Source organism: Helicoverpa armigera, chromosome 16, assembly GCF_030705265.1.
Source record: "Helicoverpa armigera isolate CAAS_96S chromosome 16, ASM3070526v1, whole genome shotgun sequence".
NCBI classification, from domain to species: domain Eukaryota; kingdom Metazoa; phylum Arthropoda; class Insecta; order Lepidoptera; family Noctuidae; genus Helicoverpa; species Helicoverpa armigera.
In genome coordinates, this window is record NC_087135.1 from 505,299 (window position 1) to 530,463 (window position 25,165).

The 25,165-nt window shown below is 38.6% G+C and overlaps 4 protein-coding genes across 4 annotated transcripts in view; 1 reads left to right on the forward strand and 3 right to left on the reverse strand.

Annotated features, from left to right (window-relative positions):
- Window positions 1-1,015, reverse strand: part of LOC110369788 (interferon regulatory factor 2-binding protein 1) — a 62,160-nt gene extending 61,145 nt beyond the window's left edge. The window contains exons 1-2 of the mRNA XM_021325338.3: window positions 505-1,015; window positions 87-225 (exon numbers count right to left, since the gene is read on the reverse strand). Of these exons, the coding sequence (XP_021181013.3) occupies window positions 87-225; window positions 505-960 (595 nt within the window). The 5' untranslated portion in view covers window positions 961-1,015. The remainder of the gene's footprint in view (window positions 1-86; window positions 226-504) is intronic.
- A 594-nt stretch (window positions 1,016-1,609) lies between these two features.
- Window positions 1,610-2,837, reverse strand: LOC110369853 (ribosome-recycling factor, mitochondrial). The gene has a single exon (XM_021325432.3). It carries the CDS (start codon window positions 2,721-2,723, stop codon window positions 1,965-1,967), a length of 759 nt encoding a protein of 252 aa, XP_021181107.2. The 5' UTR covers window positions 2,724-2,837; the 3' UTR covers window positions 1,610-1,964.
- A 415-nt stretch (window positions 2,838-3,252) lies between these two features.
- Window positions 3,253-6,468, forward strand: LOC110369858 (poly(A) RNA polymerase, mitochondrial). Its single transcript, XM_021325443.3, has 7 exons — window positions 3,253-3,430; window positions 3,501-3,676; window positions 3,782-4,102; window positions 4,230-4,358; window positions 4,807-5,000; window positions 5,340-5,572; window positions 5,740-6,468. Exons 1-7 carry the CDS (start codon window positions 3,319-3,321, stop codon window positions 6,402-6,404), a joined length of 1,830 nt encoding a protein of 609 aa, XP_021181118.3. The 5' UTR covers window positions 3,253-3,318; the 3' UTR covers window positions 6,405-6,468.
- A 199-nt stretch (window positions 6,469-6,667) lies between these two features.
- Window positions 6,668-24,536, reverse strand: LOC110369874 (tRNA (32-2'-O)-methyltransferase regulator THADA). The gene is made up of 26 exons (XM_064038400.1): window positions 24,214-24,536; window positions 23,875-24,055; window positions 23,471-23,704; window positions 22,944-23,202; window positions 22,477-22,658; window positions 22,077-22,288; window positions 21,116-21,294; window positions 20,585-20,772; window positions 19,826-20,006; window positions 19,306-19,461; window positions 18,917-19,137; window positions 18,468-18,582; window positions 16,534-16,679; window positions 15,977-16,150; window positions 15,321-15,482; window positions 14,808-14,883; window positions 14,231-14,415; window positions 12,746-12,884; window positions 12,242-12,469; window positions 11,660-11,782; window positions 10,626-10,745; window positions 10,017-10,120; window positions 9,431-9,658; window positions 8,330-9,075; window positions 7,568-7,791; window positions 6,668-7,187 (listed from the first exon to the last, which is right to left on the reverse strand). Exons 1-26 carry the CDS (start codon window positions 24,317-24,319, stop codon window positions 6,891-6,893), a joined length of 5,166 nt encoding a protein of 1,721 aa, XP_063894470.1. The 5' UTR covers window positions 24,320-24,536; the 3' UTR covers window positions 6,668-6,890.
- Window positions 24,537-25,165: the final 629 nt, after the last annotated feature.

Genomic DNA, 25,165 nt, shown 5'->3' on the forward strand with positions numbered 1-25,165 from the left:
GGTTCAGTGGTTTCGGACAAACAAACAAAAATGTTTCCTCTTTATTATAGGTGTGTATTACTGTAGATTGATATAATAAATCTCACCTTGCGTTGTTTCCTGGTCAGGTTGTGCCTGCACTGCCTTGTCCTCCAGCATGTCGTCCAGCACTACACCACATTTCTTGTACAAGTTACTCTGCAGCCTCAACAGTTGCTCAGTCTCATTGTATGCTTTGATTTCATCCTGAAACAAACTGTGTGTTCATTATAACTGTTTTAAGTGCTAGTCAAGCATGTGAACTATACAGGATTATTAGTTTCATATGAAAAGAATCACCAAATTCATGTGTCTAGTCACTCATTTTCCAAAAACTTTACACATTTTTATTGTATTGGATAACAGTTCCTTGAGGTACATAGGTGCATAGGCACCCGAGAATTAAATGTGAACTTTATACACGTTATCGATATGAATCGCACAGCTATAGAAAGTGTTAAAATTTATTTTAGAATATTTGATTACCTTCAAATCCCTCAATTTTGAATGAGATCTACTAGACAAACTATTTCTTCTACGCGGAGCAGACGAAATTTCTTTACTGCGGAAGAACACTGATGGGGCAGACTCCTGCGCTCTAATTTGAGAATACTTTTTAACCGATTCTTTTTGTTTAGTGACTGTACTCGCGGAAGCTGCGACATCCAAAGACTTGATTGTCCTTCGAGGCTTAACCACATGACTTCGTTTAACATTGTCTCCACTCGATTCTTGTATATAATCATGTAAAAATGTTGGAAGTTCACTGAAAACTCTGGGAGTTGCGATTGAAGCAGATGGTTTCGCGCCAACTTTCACACTCGAAGGTATATCATGGTGCGTAACTGAATAACTGGATCTAAGGCTGCTCTGCGATTGATTGAGAACACGAGACATTACCCTGTCGTACTTATTACTACGATTACTGTTGGCTGAAGCCATTATAAACTTTGAAATTTGGCTGTTTCAAAATCGAGATGTTTGTTTTGAAAATAAACGTCAAATCAATCTTATGTGACATTGACACTGACACGATGCCTAAATTTTTTTTTTTACTTTCGTAGTGAATTGGATCTTGGTTATTTCAGTAGAACAAATGGATTTCCATTTCATGTAACGAAATAATTATTATAGAGCTTTGCATTGTATTCATCATAATCTTATACTGCAATGGTGACTTGCAATGACAGCATAATATTGTAAGAGGTACCAACATATCATTAATTTGATCTTCCATCGACCACTCATGTACGTACAGAAATGGACGCAATGACTTACCGGTTCCACTATGCTCACCCACATATCAGAAATTATCAAAATCCACATAGTCACAAATGTGTACGTAGCACAAGAGGGATGAAGTATACAGGGGTAGGATCGTAGGGCACATATGTTTAGAACAAAAGGTACAATACAAGGGTTGGGCCTGAGACAGCACCCATTATGGTAGATACGCCACCACTGACTATGTTTTTATTTCAACATCATCAGATAGGAAATATATGAAGTAGACATGCTATGCTACATTCACCAATTCTAAGTCATAATTGGGATAAGGGCAGGAAGATAATGATGAAAATCAAACAAAAACTTAACATTTTTACAAGCTTTTATTTAATATGACTTGTTAGTGTAGGACAAATGTTCTAAGTTATATTTGAACTTCTACCACAAGATTAAGGATTAAGGATTTATGATTTTTTTATACAATGTGAATGTAATAACCTGATGTTGCACCCACAAGTCTTTTCATGAGAGAACTTTTTGATGGATATTTGAAACTTTGCATATTTATTTCCTAATGTTGATGTTACACTAACACAGCATTAAAAGCTTGGGTAAAACAATATTTTTGGATAATATAATTTTTACCTACATAGATATTCAATCTCTAAATTATTACTGTAACTCTTAAACTCAATTATTAAAATGCATAGTTTGTATGACTATTTTCCCACAAGTTCATTATGTTTTACGTCATAAATATTTTTGGCCTCATTGAGATATTCCTCACATATGGCATTTATTTGTTTGGTTACATTGAACACCAGGTCCTCAGAAACACTGTTTTGTTTCTTAACTTTCTTGACAAAGTCTGACTGAACATCTTTTACTGAATCCCTACACTTAATGTATAATGCCTTCGCATTCTTTGCCAATGCTTCTCTGTGTTCCTTTGTGACTTTAGGCACAGGTACGTACAAAGTAGTGCCATCTTGCTGAGGGTTCAAATTCAACCCAGATCCTTGTATGGACTTCAATGCATTAGGTATGGCTTGTGGAAAAGATGCAAAGTTTATAACTATCGTTTTAGGATTCTTGCGCACAATTTGAGCAAGTTCTTGTAACTCATAATCTTTGCCATCAAACTTCACCATGAGTGATTCAATAGAGCCGGTCGTGGATCGTAGAGACAGGTTCTTTGCGAAGTCTTCCTTCATTTTCTCAATAGCCGAATGGCACCGTTCTTTCATCTTGTCCACTGGCACAATCTCAGATATTGCTGCAACATTTATCTCTACTTTACCACCTTTACCTTTTTTATCTTTTCCTTTATCTTTGCTTTTAGCATAATTTCGAACTGCTGTAAAATTAACGGCATTGTAATGAACTATCTTTTCGTTTACACTTGTGACATGAGGATGGATGGTTTTAAAGCAGTTCCGTGACGGAGCTATTAGCCGCTGCAATAGCCTGGTACTCATTATTTATTCGACGAGACGAGACACGAGTAATGGCTTTCAATCAGTTAATATTTGAGACGATTATCTAAAATTCCGAGCACAATACACATAACCTGAAAAATAATAATGAAATGAAATTGAGCTAGGCTGAGAGTGACAGAAATTGTCAGTTGTCACAAAAACAGCTGATTCGTTTAAGTTGAGAAACTTGCAGATTGAGCATGGAGAAGAAGGTAAAGAACATTGTTGTAATAGTACGAAGAACACTTGGCCAAATATTGTATACCGTAGGTGGTTCGCATCCGCAGCCTGAAAATAAAGATATTTTGATGTATCATCATAATCGTCTTCCTGCCCTTATTCCATATCACACATTTGTGTTTAAGGTTAACATTCTTTTATAACTTACTTGCGTGCAAAAGCTCGTTATGAAACCCACACGATATCAAAGACAGCCCAACTATTTTTATTTTCCTCAATCCTCTCTTAGGAAATGGTGGTTTCTAATAAGCCAAAGTCGCTCAATTTCTCGACGAAAGAAAACCGACATTGACAGCTAATTCCATGCCTGACATTTTATTTGTTGATTTGACACTTGACAGAGGTCTATGTGAAAATGTCTGTAATATTTCAAACATTAAGAAATAAAGGAAAAACATACTTATTTAAAAAAATAATTAATTCAACCCAATCTACATGTAAATGCTTTCAATTTAGAAAATCTTCAGGTACGAGAGTTCTGGTTTTTATAAGATATTTAAATGTGAAGGTTGCTTGGAGGTTATGTATTTATTTTAGATACTCCGAAGAAATTCATATCATTTGAGGAGGTTGTGGCCCAGAGGAGAGCTGAAGCCAAGCGTAGTATCGTCGTGCAAGTGAACTCGGAGGCCTCGTTTAGTGAACTATATGGTTACTGTTCAGAATATGCTGCTATCAATGGGATACACCACTACAAAAATTCAGCAGGAGAGGTATTTGTGTCTTCATTTAGTATCTATTGTAGCATGAAGGATTGTTTAGAGAAACATAACGATATTTTTTTTCTACAGTTTCATTTACAAGCTATGTGTTTTTAGAATTTCATGCTCATTGAGTTCAAATCGGAAGAAGACTTGAAGGAGGTGCTAAAATCATGTACCACTTACCAAAAGGATATGGACGTGATGGCTCTCAACTCGCCGTTCCTCTGGTTCCGAGCAGCAAAAGGCCCAAAGACAAAATACCTAGAACCTAGCATAAAGTTGGCATCTGTGAATGGAATAGACAAAATTGATGAAGATAAACTCTTTAAAGAGCTAGTTGATTGTGAAACAGTATCAGATCAGATACAGTTGTTGTATGATAGAACTACGTTAAATGATCTGGGTGCTAGGTTAAGATATATGGTTGCCAGACAGGTAAATAATACTAAATAAATACATTTGCATGTTTGTGTTTATTATATAAGTGATCAATATATTTTATGTGGTTGTGTTAAACAAACCTTTAATTCCCAGAAATCTGAACATGGTTATATACTTTTAGGTTGAAAGTGTTCTTAAGAGCCTGTATGCCAACATAGCTGTGAGACCTTTTGGATCATCCGTAAATGGTTTTGGCAAGATGGGATGTGATTTGGACCTAGTATTGACAAACATAGTAAATGAAGACACGGTAAGCATATAAAAAAAAATAGATGCAACATTTATCTGCTTCCCCAGCCACTCTGAATAGTACTACAAGGTTTTATTTTAAGCACTGGGTACCTAAATATGTTTTGGTGTAGAGAATCATCATCATCTGCCTTAACTTTTTCCAAATTATGAGGGTTTGTTTCTGTATGCAGCATAAGACAGAAACTTCAGGAGATGAAACATTGAGATTTATTAATATTAATATAACCGCGATAAAATTTGTAAAAGTAGTTTTATTTCAAGACGGAGACTGTGATAACCAGTCATAACTTTTTGTACAATTAATAGAGGTTGGATAGGTGATTGCTATAGCAATGGCTCACTGGTGTTAAGCTGCATCTGGTGAGACTAGAAGCCAACCAATATTGTTGAGTAAAGTCTAGGCAGATAATGAGGCGTGTGGTGAAGCATTAGCCCTGTGCCTACAGGCGGGCGCGCGGCTGGTGTACCAGGCGGCGGGCGGCGCGGGCGCGGCGCGGCACGTGGGCGCGGCGGCGGACGCGCTGGAGCTGCGCGCGGCGGGCGCGGCGCGCGTCACGCGCATCCCGCACGCGCGCGTGCCCATCGTCAAGTTCGCGCACACCTACACCGACCTCGACTGCGACCTCTGCTATAACAACATGTCAGTCACCTATTGTATAACTCACTGCCTTAGGTTAAAGTCAATATAACAACTATTTTCAAAAATCTGAAAACGTCTTATTCTATGCAGCTCATAACGCGGTTCACATACGTGAACTTTTAACAATGTCTCCTACTGGGTGAGGTAACTGTTTAGGAATCTAGCATTTCGTGCCCTATCCCTGATACAGGTGTACCACCACCAACTTACAATCACTGGATTGCTTTGTACAAGTTTGTCAAATACTACAAAGCGTTTTCATCCTAACCCAATAATCAAACATACCCCGTGCACAAGAACCTCCATGTTGTGTAGCAACATAATATATTGATGTTCTAGGTCAGGCGTATACATGTCGGAGCTGCTGTGGCAGCTAGGTTCACTGGACGTGCGCGTCCGGCCGCTGACGGTGTTGGTGCGGGCGTGGGCGCGGGCGGCGCGGCTCACGCAGCCGCACCCGGGGAGATGGATCACCAACTTCCCCCTCACCCTCATGGTGCTGTTCTTCCTGCAGCAGAAGACAAGTGATGGCTTCGTATTGCCAACGCTCAAGAATCTTGTCAAACGAGCCGGTCAGTTGCTTTGGATATGTAACACGTTGTATGGCTTGCCAATGCACCAAATTAATATTATATGCAATATTAAAATGCCAAAATATACATGCACATGAGCACTATCAAAATACTTATTGTACTTCCCCATCAATGTTAGTTATTATAATAATAATTTGATATTTCAGGCACAGAAGACATCAGAGTAGCGGAAGATAATCTCAACTGTACATTCCTGCGCGACATGAACAAACTCCCCGCCGACTGCTACGGTCAGAGCACCGCCAGCCTTCAGACCCTGCTGCTGCAGTTCTTCGAGTTCTACTCACAGTTCAACTTCCAGGACAAAGCCATATCCATCAACGAGGGCGCTCCCGTCAGGAAACCAAACTCACTACCACTGTACATCATCAATCCTTTAGAACAAGCTTTAAATGTCAGCAGAAATGTCAGTTTCGAGGAATGTGAGCGGCTCATAACGGAGGTGAGGAATGCAGCGTGGCAGCTTGACGCCGGCCTCGACCGACAGAAGGGAGAAGATTGGGGCATCCTTGCGCTGCTAGAGCAGAGAAGCACTCGGGGACTGAAGAAGTTGCTGCGAGTCGGGAACTCGCACAGGCTGGTGTCCGTCAAAGACTTGTTCAACGACTCCGACACCAGACTGCCCCAGGACACTCTCAAGAGCAAGCTGGAGCGACTAGCCCCCAAGACTGACAAGGAAGTCGAACAGACCGTTGTACAAATGAAGGAACAGCTAGGGAAGGAGAAAGAGAAAAAGGTGCACAGATTGAAGTTCAAAAACACATCAATAGCGAGCGAAGTGTTCCGGATACGAAGAGATAAGATTGTTTGAAATAGACCCTGTAAATAGTTTGTTATTGCTATAATATATTTTAGGAGACCGCCTTACAAACGTATCTGATTTTTCTTCATGAAAGCCTAGCTTTCCTCCGGTCATCACCCGTCACAAAGGATCTACATTACGCCACTACCTGGATAAAAACCATATAACCTAGCATCAGACTTTAAATAGCGCTAAAAGTCGGTAGCAAAATAAACACAACAGAAATGAATCGAATCTAGTGGTAACAAATGAAATGAAAAATGAAGGCCAAATATTCACTAAAATTAAAATGATGTACTTATTGATACAAGACTCGATACACAACACAACACTTAAATATTAAAAAATCTTATTTATAATTTTATAAAAATAGTTATAAAAGTTCTACATTTTCTCTAGCATAAAGTAATGAAATCTGGTCGCAAAACGTGTGAGAAGCCTGTCATAACATTTTGATAAAACATTTCTATTTACAATTTGTACAAACAATAAACCTTACAAAGTATTATTTAAATTACTAAGTTTACGTAATCTATTTACAAATAGTTCTATCTTAGGATTTAATGTATCATTTCGCGGTAATTTCTCTCCGGCGGCCATTTTCCTGAAACCGTCTACATTGTCGTTGCACAGCTTGTCAAAGGTTTGTTTGTAGGTTGGTTTGTCTATGATGGTGGACACTGCGGTATCGTTCAACTTGTAATCGTTGGCGAGAATGTCTGCGCAGGCGACTGTCCATACACTTTCCTCTAGGAATATGTTGTACCTTTCGTTTTGATCAAACACGCGACACTGGAAGTGAAACAAATGTTTAGTTAGAAATGTTACTCTGCTGTGGAGATTTTAAAACAACTATGCAGCCACCTAAAATCGTTCATGATAAACAGCGGTGCAGTTTTGAATCGGTGTTGCTATTTGAATATTTTTATATGCATTTACCAAAACAGGGGATTTGAAAATTCTTTGAAAGAGTTTTTAAATACCAGAATGACGTATCCAATCCACGTATCTGTAACTATACTGCTTTGTTTTCTTATTTATTTATCTGTATATTCCTTTATCTGGCAAGACTGGCCAATACGACGGTTAAGCCATTGTTCCTAGTTAGCCTGACCCTACTCAATCTTACTGCTTACATACTTGGTAACTCTGTATGTAGTAAGTATCCATACCTCATCAGTAACGTCATCTGCCACCACCACCACGGACTGGAAGTCTAGCAGCGCCACTAGTGCCAACAACGCCACCGCTTCCTCTACCGACCCGGCTGTAGTGCGCAGGCGCTCCCGCACGGCGCATGCGGCGCCCGCCACGCGCGACACGCGGCGTCGGATGTCCGGCTCGTCGTCTTCTAGCAATGTGATGATGGACGCCCATATTGTGGTTCGTAATTCAACTGGATATGAATATTTATGATTTAAAAAGGACAATTTTAAAATACTAATGGATTTTTTTGGGTGACTACGGTGAAAACATTAACAAGGATATAGGGCATGATCTGCATATAATCTATACTAATATTATAAAGCTGAAGAGTTTGTTTGTTTGTTTGAACGAGCTAAGCTCAGGAAGTACTGGTCCGATTTGAACAATTCCTTCGGTGTTAGATAGCCCATTTATCGAGGAAGGCTATAGGCTTTTTATCCGGGTTCGTGGAGAGGTTCCCACGGGATGCGGGGGAAACCGCTGGCAGAAGCTAGTATAATATAATAGACAAAAATATAGAGTATGATTTGCTTTTAATATGTAAGAAACCGTTTGATTATGTCATAGAAAAAATTGTAGTAGAACTACTTTGTTAACGAGATGTAAAATCTCAAACGCCATTAACTTGAACGTGGCAGGAGGGTGAAATAACCACATGCAAAAAAACTTTCTATAAATTGAAGAATGTCAGGTAGACTACAATACATAAAGAAACTGTGTATACTTACACTTATCTCCATCAGCTAATTCACTAACATCGACCTCCAACAGCATAGAAAAATTGGTCTCTATAAAATTGGCAACAACAGTTCTCGTATTGACACAATTTTCAGCAGAACTGCATTCAAGTAGCACCCTCACTACCTGCAGTAACACTGCTCCACGAAGCATGGACTGCACTAACTGCACCGTTATCAGGTCCAACAGACTTTGTAAATATATGTGAGTTAACTTCTCATGTTCGTTTTCTATAAGATCAATCAATTTGTCAATGATTTCTTCGTCATTTAGTACATCAGTCTTAGCTTCTATTATATACCGTTGTGTGTCACCTTCCAACATGAGAATTTTTAGGCTCTTCTCTTGACATTCTAAATAGTCGTTCTTTAGAACGTTGCAAAGCAACTGAATGTACTTTTCACTCTTTATTCTTTTCAATATAGAGGATGTATCAGCGATTTCTGTGAGATTTTCGTGGAAATTGGTAGTGTCGACTTCTGGGTCTTTGTGTAGGATTAGGAGATAGTCTAGTACTGCCAGGACTACTTCATAGGAGGTGTGTTGAAGGCCCTGGTACACGAGGCATGGTATGTCTGTGACGTTGTACTTGGTGGCGAGTATGAGGTAGAGGCACAAGGCTCGGGAGAGGCAGAGGTCGCGGCCCGGCCCGGCGGCCGCGGGGGAGGAAGGGAATATCAACTCATGTAAGCATGAACTGATCTCCGTTACTGTTTCTTGTGGTAAGCTTTTTAACCTGGAATGGAAGGAATATACTTATAAAAATATTGTAGGGCAGGCAATCGAGTTAAACTGTGTCCAACTGGTCTTTTTGAAAATCTGTAAATGCACTACGGCAGAGTTGATGATGATATTCATGCACATATTTTTTTAAAGAAGAAATCTCATTATCACTTATAAGAGAGGTTGTTCTGAAGTTACAAACCAGAACACTAGAGACTATTGGCTGACATGTAAATGAATACACAGAGTGAAAGAGTATATCTGATGACAGTGCTGCCGTGAAAAATACTACAACAAAATACAAATTAAAGACCAATTAAATTAAATTCGCATAAACAACAGCTAGTTATAGTACAAAGCATTCTCACGTGTAATCAATCAAGCTGACTAGCCAGACGAGGTCTGCAGCTAACACGTAGCAGGGGGCCCGCAACCGCAGCAGCAGCCCCCGCAGGCCCCGCGCCGGCAGCCCGCAGGCCGCCAGCTCGGGCCCCCGCCGCCGGGCCAGCTCAATCAGCTGTAGTGCGATGCCGTGAGCTGTGTTACTGTCGCAGGATTCGAGTTGTTCCAGCATTGAGTTGAAGTGCTTGCTGAACCTGTGTGGGTAGAAAGTTGTTTTTGAAGTCCATTTATTAGTTTATTGGTATTCCAACAGTATTAGTTACAGTACTTTTTATCGTCACACTGCAGGGTACAGGCCTCCTCTTACACGGACAAGGACAGTATTATTTTACTGTTACAATAAGTAAAAATAAACAAGAACATTAAATCACATTTGTATGAGTAAAGTGAAACTAAGACCAGGTGTCGTGGTTAAAACATTTACCTCTCAACTACGAGTGTTACAAAAGTGTTTAGGGCGTTACAAAAGTTCTGTATGAAAAGAAGCCTGCGTGCTATAATGGGACAGTAAAGCGGCATCAACAAAACCCTCGAAATTCCGTATTGACTTACAATTGATGTGGTATGAGCGGCACTAGTGCGCGTGCAGCAAGGCGGCGCGTGTGCAGCACGCGGCTTCGAGCGCAGGCCTGCACGTGCGGGACGAACGATACTAGCTGCAACATCACAAGCAAAACTATTGAAAAAACATGGTATACATAGATGACATACAGTTTGTGAAGATATACAAACGAAAACAAACAAACGAAAATCTTGAAAGAGATGTAATAGACATACATAGACAGCATAGAAAATACAAAAAAAAGAACTATAAACACATTAAATACAATCCGAAAACATTTCTCTCCGCGCTTTACCCTTTGCTATTCTCGCAAAAGATAACGAGATGTGTGTCGGCACCTTACAGTGCGTCTTGATGTATTGAGAAACGAACCCGATAAAAGCGCAGCCATGACACAGTAGCGGTTTGCACATGTCATGAATCATCAGCTGTTGGGCAGAGCGAGCGACAACATCGACCGACAATACCCACTTGCCTCTTCGGACACAGCCGCGACGGACTCCTCAACCGCTCTTAAAATATTAATATTTGTCCGGAACCTCTTGTACTTAAATAATTAACGGAATTTTACGGTCTTTTTACATATTGATCCACCTTACCTTGAGGTTGGTCTCGGTGCCCTCGAGCGAGGAGGGGTAGAGCCTGGCCAGCAGCAGCAGCACGGCGTACAGCGCCGGCCGCAGCGTGTGTGCCTCGCTGCCGCCCCGCACCAGCGCATCCTGCCACAATACACTGACTTACTACCCGCATCTTACAACATGGTGCCGATATTTGAACGTGGTCGTAACATTTGTTTTTCAGTTCTCGTCGTGAGCTTGCATGTACCCGAAAATTGCATTTTTGAAGAAAACTTAGGCTGGCAATACACAGACCACTTAAAGCAGTCAGGGGCGACAGCTTTAAGCTGCGACTGCACAGTTCTATGGGCGCACATACACGAACCGCTCGAGCAGTTGTAACTGATTCGAGCGGTCGATATCTTGAAGCTGTCGCCTCTGACTGCCTCAAGCGGTTCGTGTATTATCGGCCTTTGTGTTTTTTCCATGGATAACAAAATGATTAACGGACACGTCATAACGCAAAATCTTTAAAAGTAGCGCGCCAAAATGCGGTTGTTTGGCGGCCGAGGAAAGTTACTTTTATATTTTTCTAACTGCCGCCATTACATAGTGTTGTTTCTGGCCATGTCAACTTTGACACAATCCATCCATCGTTTTTTTGGTCATATCTCTTATTCATGCTCATTAGCTTCGTCATAATATCGACTGCAAGCAAGCAATACCTCCTATCTGACTCCGGGTGGATTTTAAAGGGGAACAATAAAACTTAATAAAATCCTTATTCCGAGGTAGGTATAATGAGATACTGAAAATCAAAGTTTTCTTTTTTTACGCATAGTATTGCTTAATAAAGTTTATTGTTTTTATTTCGAATCTAAAGGTAGTTTATGGTAGATACGAGTTTTTTGAAACAAAAATGTCAGATAGAAGGTATTGCTTGCTTGCAGTCGATATGACTCTCAAACTTCCTCTTAGGTATATACTCATTCCTCAGTCTATCTATTCCATGAACATCTGATTCTACAGTGTGTGTAATGACTTATTTGTAAGCAAATACTGGAGAATATATTTACCAGCATGAAGTCGTACAGCTGCGGGTACCGGAGGAAGAAGATGCGTCCCGTCATGGCGGCGCGTGACACGCCGAACACGCGCGACACCAGCGCGCTCAGCAGCAGGGTCGCTGAGTTACGCTCCTACAACATTTAGTTTAGTGTTCTGTCAAATGGGATGTTTTGTGCTGTGCGATAATTTATCCATGTCTATCTGGCTTCTCGTCAAAGTCGTGCATAAATGTATTTATTTATAAGGTAGTGTAGTTTTACAAGTATAGGGTTATGAGTAATGTATGTGACGAAAATATATTTTTTTATATTTTATATTTTCCATTACATAATTCGAATCAGATATCGATACCAAACAATACTTTTAAAGATCGGACAGAATCTTGTTACTTTTCGTTGTAATTTTATAATTTAAAACGGATTTATCTATGCAAACCAAATGTTTAGGCTTTGTTCGATCTATTTAGTAGGTACTACATGGTTTATGTAAAGTTTGATACAAAATCAGTCGAGCAGTACATTTATCGTATTTTTTGTGACTTTATGCGCACGTACCGGGCCACAAATAATGTATGTATATTGTATACTTACAGCCCAAGTATTAGCATCAAATGCCTTCAGCGCAGCCAGTAACGCGGGCGCGACATACGGCGCCACGCGCTGCGCCAACGCACTGTGACGCACCAGTGCACGCACCACGTGCAGCGCGTGACCACGTGCACGGGGTGTACCGTGCGTACACAGAGAGAGGAGGGTAGACATGCACTCTTGGAAGCAAAGCGGATTGCCTTGCACTTGTACTTCTGTTGATACCAGCGCCTGGGTCAAAAATCAAAGGTCATTTATGCAAAATAGGCTGAAAATCGGAACTTTTTGAAAGTTAAATTTCCAAAAGACAGCCCCCAAAACTTAGCACTTTTTGTAAGACAGATAAATCAGACCATTTTTTTGCAAAACATTCTAAAAGAAAGATACATTGCATACTTTCTGCAATCAAAGTTATATTTTTCTCATACAAAACATCAGCCACCGACTATCACACTTAAGCAGACAGCCTTATTCTTATTGACTAAGTTTATTAGCTATATAACAAACCTGTATCATAAAAGGCAGTCCAGCACTGCGCCTAGTAGCACAGAGCTTGTTGTCCTCGTCATCAGCCACCGCTTGCAGCAGTTCCCGCAGCCACCGCCGCGGCAACCCGTGCAGAGACGCGCTGCGGCACCGCCACAGTCTGCGATACATACACACTCAACGTACAAACCAGTGGCGTAGCGTGGGGGGGGCAAGAGGGGCAAATTCCCCGGGCGGCAGGTTTTAGGGGGCGGCAAAATTTACCCAATTAAAAAAAAAAAAATTGTTCGCAACTAGTATCTGCGCCGCTACATAAAACTGTCTGACAATAACAAAACATTAAACAAGAAAGTTGAAACTTTTTAAACATAAAATTAATTATTGTTAAAATTTGGTACTTAAAACACACGTGACACTACATTTTACGTAATTTTGTTTTTGAGTCTTTAAAAAAAATGATTAAAATTTCGCGCTCGTTTCGCTCGCGTAGGTATTCAGAAACTGTATGCGCTTAATTTTGCATTTAACAATTAACAAAACGTTAAGTACGTTTGGGCTAAATTTTACGTAATTTTTGTTTTAAGTACGATAAAAATTTCGCGCTCGCTTCGCTCGCGTATTCAAAAACGATATCCCCTTATTTTTGCATCTGTCAACAAACAAAAAGTTAAGTACGTTTGGGCTAAATTTTACGTAATTTTTGTTTTAAGTCCGATAAAAATTTCGCGCTCGCTTCGTTCGCGTATTCAAAAACGATATGCCCTTATTTTTGCATCTGTCAACAAACAAAAAGCTAAGTACGTTTGGGCTAAATTTTACGTAATATTTGGTAACGTCGATACAATAAAAAATCCCTTTTTTTGAAGTCGGTTAAAAATGACAAACGGCCAGTAACACTTGTTAAAAAAAATACATGGGAAGGGGCGGCAAAATCGACAACTGCCCCGGGCGGCAGATACCCACGCTACGCCACTGGTACAAACACATTTATAAACGACAATATATACACATTCTTCATACACATTTATAAAAACAATGCCCCACACCAGGAAGTCACACATTATAATTATGTAAATAAAACTCAAATCTACAGTTAATTTAATCTCGTAATTGTTCCGTGTAAAAATCTGCTTATGTATGCTTATGCATAGTATATGTAGATTAATGATTGATCTACTGTGGATAGGTAACAACAGGTCTCTGGGAAGCCATATTGCAGATCGCAGCTGTCATTTGTAATTTATTTTTTATTCATCCATTTAATTAAATTTATTTCTTTATCGGACACACAGACATTTAATGGTTACTTAAGCCGTTCCTTAGTGCAGATTTTGTATAAGAATCTGTCACCAAGGAGTGACTTAAGTAATCATTAAATATCTCTGAGTGCGGGGATATAATGTACAAAGGCAGTTGTTATGGGTAAGCTACACAGTTTGGCAACCGCAGTGGTTGCTTTCCTGGGTTGGCACACTGACTTAGCTATAAGGCTAGCCATTTCCTTACCTGTCCAGCAGCATAGTGAAACCAACATAGGCCTGCTCGAAGGCGCCACGATGCTTGGTCTCCGCCAGCAGCCGCGTGAAGTGTTCCCCTGCCCTCACCAGCTGGTCTTCAGTGAGGGTGCCAACCTGCCCGTCCTCGCCGGACACGGTTAGACGGCCACATATGCCGCCAAGCAGCAGTGATACCTGGACAACCACTTTATTAATATCACGGTAAACTTAAACCAAACTTAACCCAAAATGAATTAAAAAATATTCTGAACTTGTTTTAAAACATAAATATGACAGAATCTATTTTTTAGTTGAACTACCGCCATTGATTTTTCAAACCAGACAAGGATGTGTGGCTGGTGAATTTGTTGCTCCACTTTTTTCAACAAAAATACATAGTAAGTGGTGATGGACTTACTGTCTTTGTATATTTTGGTGCCGTTCAAAAAGCGATGATTTTCAGCGTAATTTAAATGAGTGACTTATTATTTTGCGTGTGAGCTCGGTTGATTATAATATAAGATTATATATCTTCCTATGCACACGGATGCAAATCAACAGCTTGTATCTAAGAGAGTATAGTGTACCTCTTTAACAGATCTCCAAGCGCAGAGCAGCACCATCTGCGCCGTCACCTGTCGCCCGTCATCCAGCGTCACGTTACTGAATAACAAGGCATATTTTTAAATTTATTATGTTTTTTTATAACTGAGTACCTGCCAATTGACATACCTTTGATGTTTTAGTTGAACAATATCTTTAAAGGAATAGGTTCCGAAAAGAAGAAAATTGGTTGCTAAGCAGCATTTTATTTGTATTGGTATAATGAAAAGTAGGCATCTTGCTTAGAGGTCATATAGGCTTCATATAGGTTGCCGACACTCAATTGCCTCGTTGGACTAGAAGGCGAAAATGCCCCAACGAAGCTAGGAAAAAGCTACATAATGAAGACAATCGCGTACAACCTGGTTGCGGTGACGTCACAATCTTTAATGGCTTTTGATTTTGAGTTTCCCCTATGACAGGATTTAAAAGGTAGACAAAGAAGGTAACTTTCGCACACAGATATTCTTATTATGTAGTAGTTTCTATGTAATTACCCCGAGTTGCCATGATCAGTGACCTGCACGGTCATGTCCATGGGCAGGTGGCCTTCCGGCGAGGAGTTGTTGACGACGCAGGCGACGGCCTCGCTCACCGACATGCATGTGGCGAACGTGTCGCCCACCAGCGCCGACCAGTGGCCGTCACAAGATATCGCTCTGTGGGGAAACAAAATATTAAATTTCTCAATATGAAGTTCTTTAGTTTTTTGATATTTTTTTGGTTTTCTAGAGACCAAAAATATATATGTTTATCGTTATGTGAAAACTTCGGAAATATAATTTCATTAAACTTCGTCAATTGTCATTTTTTTTGAGTTTCTAGAAACAAATTTTTGCAAAGATAGGATATTTAATATTAAAAAAGATGAAAAACTTTCCGTTTTTTTATTTACTAGATTGTTTCATAAGAGCGTCGCTATATCAATTCATGTTTATGCTCAAGACCTTCTTAACAATTTTTGTAGGTAAATAGTTTATGTAATTATATTCCTTAGGAGCTACATCGTCTTCTAACACTGTCATAAATTCTAGCTTCTTCAATAAATGGGCTATCTAACAATTAAATTATTATTCAAATTTCTTTCAAGCAAACAAAGTTATAAAGTCATGAACCTTACAACTGTCTTTGTTAAAATAATAGTTTGTCATACTTAGCATCCACCTGTCCCAGTGTATGCGCGAGACAGTGCAGCACGCCGTACAGCGGCGCCCGCGCAGCCCCCGCCACCACGCTGCCGCGCAGCACCGCCAGCTGCGCCTGCGCAGCGCGGAGTAGGCGAGAGCACAGGCAGTAGGATACACGCTCTGGGATTTGGGATGTGTCGCTGTGGGGATGCATGGAGCTTTGTGATTAATCACGTAAAACAAAAACATAGCCAGCGGCGAATGAAAAATACCCATACCTACATTTTTATGATAACATGGTGTTCCAAAAACGTACATAAAACCGACAAGTGGTTAAATAACCCTTTAAATCAGATTATCTAAAAAAAAATCACACTATTTTACCAATTTTTTTTTATAATTTTTCATTCATTTCATTATAAGGATTCAGGTTAATAAACTACACAGAATAACTACATTTTACATATTTAAACTGTGCCTTATTAAAACCATGTATTACTCAAGTAATTACAAAAAAAAGTATTATTAAAAATAGAAAAATCAACGAACAAAACATCTAAACATAATAAATCAAACCACATACCGCTGTTCATCTTGCAGTATATATTCGGGCAGTTTCGTTCTCAGCAGGTCCAGTTTATAAGCAGCCGACACGCACTCAGTAGGCTTGAGCAAGGACGCCTGACTGATTATGTCCTCTAACTCCAAGCTTATAGAGTAGCTTTTACTCTGAAATAATAATATAAACTACTAGAAGATTTGTTAATAATTATGTCTCGTATTTTAGTTTTAGGGGCGATTTTTTAATCGCCAGATAAGAGAGACTTTTACCTAAAGAATATATTTGATGTTTTAACATCTTTTGCATTTAAAATGTGTCAAACTGCTATAGGTACATATTGCTTAGATAGAAGATAATAATTGATGATTGAAAAATCGACTCTTCATCATTTTAGTGTTATATTCATCAAAGGACCCGACCGTAACTCTGTCTATAGTCTTCTAGAGCCTGACAAAGACTTACGTAGGCTTTATTAATACAGGGTGTATTAACAAAGTGTGGAGTTTATTTACATTCAAATAAACGCCCTGCAAAATGATATCATAACTTAGAAGGTTATAATAATTACACATATACCTATCCGTTAATTAATACATATTTATATTTATATTCCCTATTATAATATAACAAACACCTTATCTAATCATGTTAATATTAATTAAAATGAACAATAGATATGTATGGGGCTCCATTCCATACAATGGCGGCTGACATTGAGAACTATCTGCGTGACCGTGGTAACAGAAAGGATAATACCACATCGGAAATAATCGTGTTTGCAATATAATACAAAAAGTGTTAATAATATGTGTAGTGTGGTTTTAAACAAGTGCTATACACGTAAAATTAACTTTATTTATGGATTTGAAGTTTTACTCAAAATACTTGATTGTGTCTGAAAACCGAAGACAGAACAAAGCAGTTTTGGGAATGAACAGAAATCCAATTGAACCCCGAAACAAGCATATAAACAAATAAAAGAGTTTGTAAAAATGTCTACTACATCAGAAAATAACGACCCGGAAATGATACAATACTTCAGCACTGCAATATCCATAGTTTGCGCAATAATATGCGCGAGCGCAAACTACAAACTACCAAAATGGCGGAAAGTAAACTACCTGTACTCCAAACAGATATTGGTTAAATGTATCGCTACTTGCTGTGTTGTGGCCACATTTCTAGTTCCAAAAGATTATAAATACACCATACTTATACTATTCTTTATAATACTCCTTTCGGCTACATTAGGCACGGTGCTCAACATTGTTCTATCCCATATTTATATAGTTCTCAACTGTCAACCAATAGAAGATGAGGAAACCAAAGTTACATTGTCCTGGTACCGACTGTTTACCATCACAAGTTTAATACTATACATTGTGCAATCAGCCTTAGATTTAGACTTATTGAACATTGGAACTATAACAGTTATATTACTACTTGGCTTAGAAACTGGAAATGTGATACTTTTATCGAGTATTTTCAAAATTAAATGTAGTTTAAATATAACTGTGGTGTGGTTTGTGAATATTTTGGGTATCCTAAGTGATGTGTTGTTGATTTTATTCGGTTTTTTGTTATTGTACATGGATGATGTGCAGTGGGCATATGACTTTATAGTGGTGACGTGTACCGGGGTAGTGGTAGTACAGACATTTGTGATTATGATCAATAAAAATGCTATGGACTGGAAGAAGTGTTGCCCTAGTATTAGTGATGACATAGAAATGTAATTAAATATTCGAATATTATTGCATGATTTTTTATTATTTTTGAACTTTGTGACTCTCGAAATCAGTATGATGTCATATTATGTACCAGACCATATGCATAAAACAGCGAAAATAATGTTTGCTAACTTTCTAATAAAAAAAAAGTATGAAAATACTGAGTTGTTCAAGAGTTCTCGATATCTAGATGCCTAATAAAAATGATTTGATTGAATGGTTTACCTTGAGTAGTTCCTCGGGACAGCTGGCCAGCACTTCAAGAGCGAAGGCTTTGTTGTTCTCATAGCTGTCTTCTAGGTGCCGCAGCAACTTGTCAACGTACTCCGGCTCCCAACTCCTGAAAAAATATATAATCATGACAATAAAGACACTTCCATGTACTTTATTATGCCATCCTACCAATACTATTAATACGAAAGTATGCAATGTATGGGTGTTTGTAACTCTTTCAGGCAAAGAATACATTTTGATAAAACTTTAGCCATCATTAGCCTTTTTCAAAAAAGTAGATAAAGTCCTCAATTCATAATGGAGGCTAAAAGCTAATGCAATAACAATAATTACAGATGCTTAATCAATTGAATCAGTTATTTGTTTTATATGTATTCAATTCATGTAAGAAATCCTATCAACATTCTGTATAACGGAGTCTAGAGGAAGATAATATTTACCTTTGATATCCTTCCAAACACATCTGTTCGCACCAAGCCAACAGCTGTAAGGCCACAAACCGCCTACTATAGTTAGCTCCCGGCAGCAAGCTTGCGAAGCACAAACGACGCAAGTCCTCGGCAAAGCGCAAGTAATATGCGACTTTATGGCTATCGGCGTTGGGTCGAGATTGTAACTCTCGATGTAGTACTGCGTAGCTCTCTTCGAAGCGCTTTATGAACTGGAAAAAAGGTGAATAAGTGTTAGATTTTGTTTGTGCATTTTGTTACTAATATTTTAATGTGAAATTAGGTGTTAAAAGTGTCAATTAAAAACGCGGATTCAATATAAATAAAATAATAAAAATTGCTCAATTCAAAAACAACTAATGGATATTTTAAGTACTTACTTTTTTCATAGCAGAAAGTGTGAGCTGTCGGAAGTTCGGCGCCTGCGCATTGATGTTATGCTCGAGGTAATGCAGCACTAACTTCAGATCTCCTTCTGAGAACACCTCCGTACTCTTCGGAGACTCCACTATTAGTGATAGCGAGAGGATACGAGTCTGGAAATGTGTAATACAATATTGTTAATACTGATTTTCAATACTCAATAAATAAGTAAGAACAATAATAACACTTATTACATTATAAACGAAGGTATGTTTGTTTTATTGAACGGGTTTTGAGGGAAGTTAGCAACTTTTTATGTGAGTGGCACTAATTCTATAAGGACTGAGGTGAAATAATAGAAGTAAGGTTTAATATATTTAAAGTATTCTGGATATTTCGTTAATTGTCTTATTATCTATCTGACTATTTAAACCTTTCCCATCTATTTTGGGATTGTCTTCCAATTTCACCAGATGCAGCTGAGTAGGTACCAATGTTCTACAGAGCAAACTGTTATCAAAAAGAAGGGTAAATTACCTCATCAACAGCATCTGTAGCAGCCTCTTCCAGTACATCATATGCTATGATTCCCTTCCAGTGTGTCTCAGTCTGCGGTAGTGTTTCCCCAGCTGAGTTGCGAACCACGCGTAATAACATTAACACGCACTTTAGATCGCGGTGCTCAGGTATTGTGCTGGCTTCTTTTATGTATTGTAGTCTGAAAATAAAGGTATTTATTTAATAAATTTATTTGAGAATTGTCAAAATAATAGAAAAATATCGAATGTAAAATGAAATATAGCACGTCTAATCTGAATACAACATTTATAAAGCATGCTTGGAAAAGTCCCTATTTGTTGTATTTAGCACAATAAAATGAATAATACATTTAAATTTGAGATCTGACTTACGAAGTTATGTAGATAGGATAGTAGAAAAAATACCAAAAATAATAGACATTATACGATGGTTAATTGCCGTCGTTCATTGTTAATTCGCTTAGATCCTGTGTATGACAGTGTATGACACATTCATAACCAATTTCCTATTTTTTCTCCCTTCTAATATTTACATACTAGCTGGTGCCCGCGACTTCGTCTGCGCAGGTTTAGTATTTCGAACAATATGTTTACAAATTGTAGCCTATGTGTTATTCTGATGTATAAGCTATATTACTGTAAAGTTTCATTAAAATCCATTCAGTAGTTTTTGCGTGAAAGAGTAACAAACATCCATACATCCATACATACAAACTTTCGCGTTTATAATATTAGTAGGATAAAGCATCATACTCACAGATACTCCCTGACGTCACTCCTCACTCTCACAGCTCTGGCCAGCACATGCTGCAGAGCACTCAACTGCAAGTCATCCGCTGCATCCTTGCTGCACTGCAGCAGCGGTTGCAACCATTCTGCGTGCAGCTGCTCCGAGCTGCAGGTGGGGAGACACTTGTCTAGTAACGCTTCTAGGGCTGCGCGAGCCTGTAACGATACAAAGTGAGCTTTGTTTTTTAACCTTATGACTAAAACCATGCTGTTCAGTGGAGCGTCACCGACTGTATCTTATAAAGTTATGTAGTTTAAATTTTCACAGTTTATGTATTTTGTTTCCACTATAAAAACAAATATTAAAAACGAGACAAGCTCAAATACAACAAACGTAATTTTGTGCTCGATATTGATAATGTTACAGAACCCGCTGGGTGCTAATCCGACTCGTACTTGACCAGTTTTAATCTATTACTAAACACAAACAAAACAAAAACAGGGCAGAAAATAAGTTATTTTATCTTTATACACTCCAAATTTTGTTATAAACACTCACGGTATTATGCAGCGGCTGTTCTCTCAAAGCGGGCAGCAAGTCGCTGGGCCGCACGAGTGCGCGGACGGTCCGCGCGGGCAGCTCCGCCGCCACGTGCGATACGCAGATGTAGTAGCTCTTACGTGATCGCTCCACCGATGACAGAGCGCTTGTTAATGTGTCTAGAGCTCTGCTGTCACCTGAAATAGTATAATATACATATAGTATATATGTATATGACGGCACCACCGTCGATGAGTCAGCGGTGAACCTTATATAAAGCGGCGCGCGCGCAAGACTCGGGTTATTCGTTCACCGACCGTTGAGGAGTGCATACCTCTCACGTGATAATTTATTTCGTTAATATTAATGGTAATGACTAATATTGTGTTAATTGGAATAAACCAAGTGATTGTGTGAGAACCCCTTTGTTTTATTTAACGATGTCGGATCCTGACGCCGACATATACAAAATGTGTAGAGAAAACCCTGTCTGAGAAAACTCATGTGACTCACTCATTAAATCATATTTTAATATCTCCACCTTCCCATCAGAAGCTAACTTAGTAGTACAGGTAAAGAACCAACTTCTCAAGAAGGAGGGCGTGGGTTCTATACCAGGTCAGCCAAGTACCAATGCAACTTTTCTAAGTTTGTATATAATTTCTAAGTATATCTCGGACGCCAATGACTGTGTTTCGGATGGCACATTAAACTGAGGTCCATCACTGAACATGCTTGGCAGTCGTTACGGGTAGTCAGAAACCAATAATATTGGGTTGCCCGGGTAACTGGGTTGAAGAGGTCAGATAGGGCAGTCGCTTCTTGTAAAACACTGGTACTCAGCCGCATCCGGTAAGACTGGAAGCCGACCCCAACATAGTTGGGAAAAGGTTCGGGAGATGATGATGATGATATAATAATACCTGAATAATGTTGGTAGTAACCTGTACCTGTTGGCAGTAGCTGCTGCTACACTCACCAGTAGCATCAGCGTGGGCGCAGTACCGCACGAGGCAGGCCAGCAGCTGCCCCGCCAGGTGCCGCACGCTGTCCATGTGGTGCTCCAGCGAACCCCACGCGAACCCCAGCAGCGCCGCACTCAGCGCCAGCCCCGCCCGCCCAGACACCAGCTTGCCTAACTGTAGTGCTGTACGAGCCACGGCTAGGATAAATGCTGCTTCTGATGAACTCCTGGAAATGTATAGGGAGATAATCAGTCTCAAAATAGGTAGTGGAAATTGACAATTAAAAAAATAAAACGACATAGATTAAACCATTTAAATGTCTTAAAGATAAGTACAAGTTGAACTAGTGAAAGGGTGGTGTGATTCCTGATTTCTTAGTTTTGTTGCTTCCAACAAATGATTTCAAAAACTTACCTCTCTCCAATATCCAATATCTTTTTGGTAACTGCTATGATAGCGGGTTCATCATCAACAGTATGTGTGTACAGTTGGTCTGCTGAGACTACAGTCACAATGGCAGAGTATAAGCTCAGTCGACCTGCTTCTAGTGTTAGCAATTTGCTCAAACCACTGTTTATGGTGCTAGAGTTTAGAACCTGTAAATGTATTTATTTATGTACAAATTATGTAAGTATGCTATGTTTAGACTGACTAAAAAAATATGTAAAGTATATATAGAAACAATGAAATAAAAGTGAATGTTATAAGATTAACTAGAGTAGTGCAAGAGCAGTATTTCACAAATAAAGATTACTATTTGCATTTATATTAATGTGAATGCATTTTAAATTTATATTTATGTGATTTGGGCTTTGCTGTATGTTTGTTTCAATATTATGGTGTATTTGGTTTACATTCAATGATGATAAGCTTATATTTACCTCCATCCAACTATCAGTCCCATACTCTGTAACATGCACAGTCAGATACAATATTCCACCCACACTCTTTGTATCCATTGGAACATCATCATCAAACATCAAGTCTTGGATTAACAACCTTATCTCCTCAAACATAAGGATCAAATTACTTTTACTTTCTGCACTAACTTTCTGAGTAATGTGTAGCAGCAATCTTATGGTCATATGTGCTAAGGTGAATATTTCGTTCTTTTCAGTTGGAGATAAGGTTTTCTGTTCTCTGAAATTTTATTATAAAATAAACATGTGGAATGGATTGCTGTCCACAACAGGCTGTATGTGTTTTACCACCTAAACATGTGAAATGCAATAAAAGTTCTGAGTGTTCGAATCTTCTTCTTGTCCGTATAGTTTGCCTGGAAGTCCTTTAAATTTTTGTATGTGAATATTACTACTTACATAAGATTTTTCTATATTTTAATATAAGTTATAAGAGCATGTATGTACGAGTATAAATTAATGTTAAAATTTATCATTTTCATAAATACCTCAACGTCGTCACACAGCAGTTCAAGCAGTCTGTCAGATAACGTGCAAGTGCTAACTCCACTATCTTCATAGCCTGGACTCCAGCAGGAAAGTTCTCAATACACGTGATGAGCTTGCTAACCACGTCCGCAAACTGCTTATAGTTGGATGCTTTGGCAGTTATGTGAGAAGTTATCTGTACAGCTAGGGTGTCAGAGAATGGATCCTGTAGCTGCTTATTTTTGATTATGTGCCTGTAAATATTGTTATGTACTCTCATGTAAATATAGCATTTTACTCAATTTTAAAACAGTGTTAACCAGAGACGAGAATCACAAACTTCATCCAAAAAGCCATGAACAATCTGTCACAAAACAGAAACTAATTAGATAAAGTTAGGATAGTTATTAATTATTAGTTTTACCTTGACACCACACATTTAATTGGATGCTTAGCTTCAGCGTGGAAGAAAGCGGCAACAAGAAACTTCATTATAACATCATCAACAGGCTGTTTGATTGTGTCTATTATATTTTTTAGAATTACTAATTGATCATCTGTACAGACTGAACTCATAAACTCATATATTTCCTTATGACCATTCTCTGAAAAAAGAAAATTATATTCAACAGCTGGCTATAGGAAACAATGTCTTAATCACTTTAAAACTACTTCAAGTTTAAATAAACAAGTTTACTACTATTGGAATAGCATAGACATGTATCTAAAATTAATAATTTATTAAAATCCTCTTTTCTTATACCTGTATTTTCAAATAAAGAAGCAGGAATGGCAATCGGAGAGTATCCAATAGAAGTTTTCGATTTCCCGCCACCGCCTCGGTTTATTCTTAGCGCTAAGCCGTTCATTGTGAGGTTTTTTTGTAAGTTTTATTAATATATTTATCTCTATTAGGGCTGATTTTTCAATCATTAGTTAACTTCTATCTGAGGAATAAATATGGCGGTTTGACATATTTTCCATACTAAAGCTGTCAAAACGTTAAAAATATTCCTCAGATAGAAGTTATCTGGCGATTGAAAAATCAGCCCTTAAATAAAAAGGAATAAATCATTCATAAATTGCAAACATAAACACAATATATTTTTATAACCTAAAATCTAAGTCGTGTTTATGTCGTGCTGTCATAATCAGCATAGATAATACAAAAAACTTCATAAAGCATAGAACATGCCACAGATGTAAACATTGTTTTTGAGACAGGAGTTAAAAACAACCCGAGGAGGAGTACCCAACACTATACGAAACTACAATAGTATACTCCTATGCCTCTTTATCATTATGACTATGTGGCTACTTCATTGTTTTATTGTTTTTCCATACCAAAGTGAAACTTCGATTTATAGCGGGATATTCAAAAAATATAAAATGGTTTCTGATGTTTTACCTGACCCAGCATAAGATATGAGCTGACCGTTTTAGTAATGATATTCTCATAAAAATACATAAAGGTTCATAGTACGGTAAATAGCGATTAACGTGCCTGTAGACAGGTAAGCATGGTCTCATATTATTCAAGTTGTTTAGCGAAATAAAAAACCCATAAGCACAGATCTATCAATAAATTAGTTAAAACTACCTTCTTCAGTAAGTTCCTCCAACACACGTTGTGACAATGGATAATTATGTTCATCCTGTTTATGTTCTCCGTTGGCGTTAGTTAGGTACCTACCTATAGCTATATCAACGTTTGG

Bases quoted from the DNA above. Each gene is read 5' to 3' on its own strand.
- LOC110369853 (XM_021325432.3), bottom strand. From the start codon at position 2,723: ATGAGTACCAGGCTATTGCAGCGGCTAATAGCTCCGTCACGGAACTGC.
- LOC110369858 (XM_021325443.3), top strand. From the start codon at position 3,319: ATGTCTGTAATATTTCAAACATTAAGAAATAAAGGAAAAACATACTTA. The intron at 3,431-3,500 runs GTACGAGAGTTC...TATTTATTTTAG, and splicing joins TCAATTTAGAAAATCTTCAG to ATACTCCGAAGAAATTCATA. The intron at 4,359-4,806 runs GTAAGCATATAA...CTGTGCCTACAG, and splicing joins ACATAGTAAATGAAGACACG to GCGGGCGCGCGGCTGGTGTA.
- LOC110369874 (XM_064038400.1), bottom strand. From the start codon at position 24,319: ATGAACGGCTTAGCGCTAAGAATAAACCGAGGCGGTGGCGGGAAATCG. The intron at 22,289-22,476 runs GTAAGTTTTTGA...ATACATTTCCAG, and splicing joins ATATTGGATATTGGAGAGAG to GAGTTCATCAGAAGCAGCAT. The intron at 15,483-15,976 runs GTATGACAAACT...GTTTCCCCACAG, and splicing joins CTGGGACAGGTGGATGCTAA to AGCGATATCTTGTGACGGCC.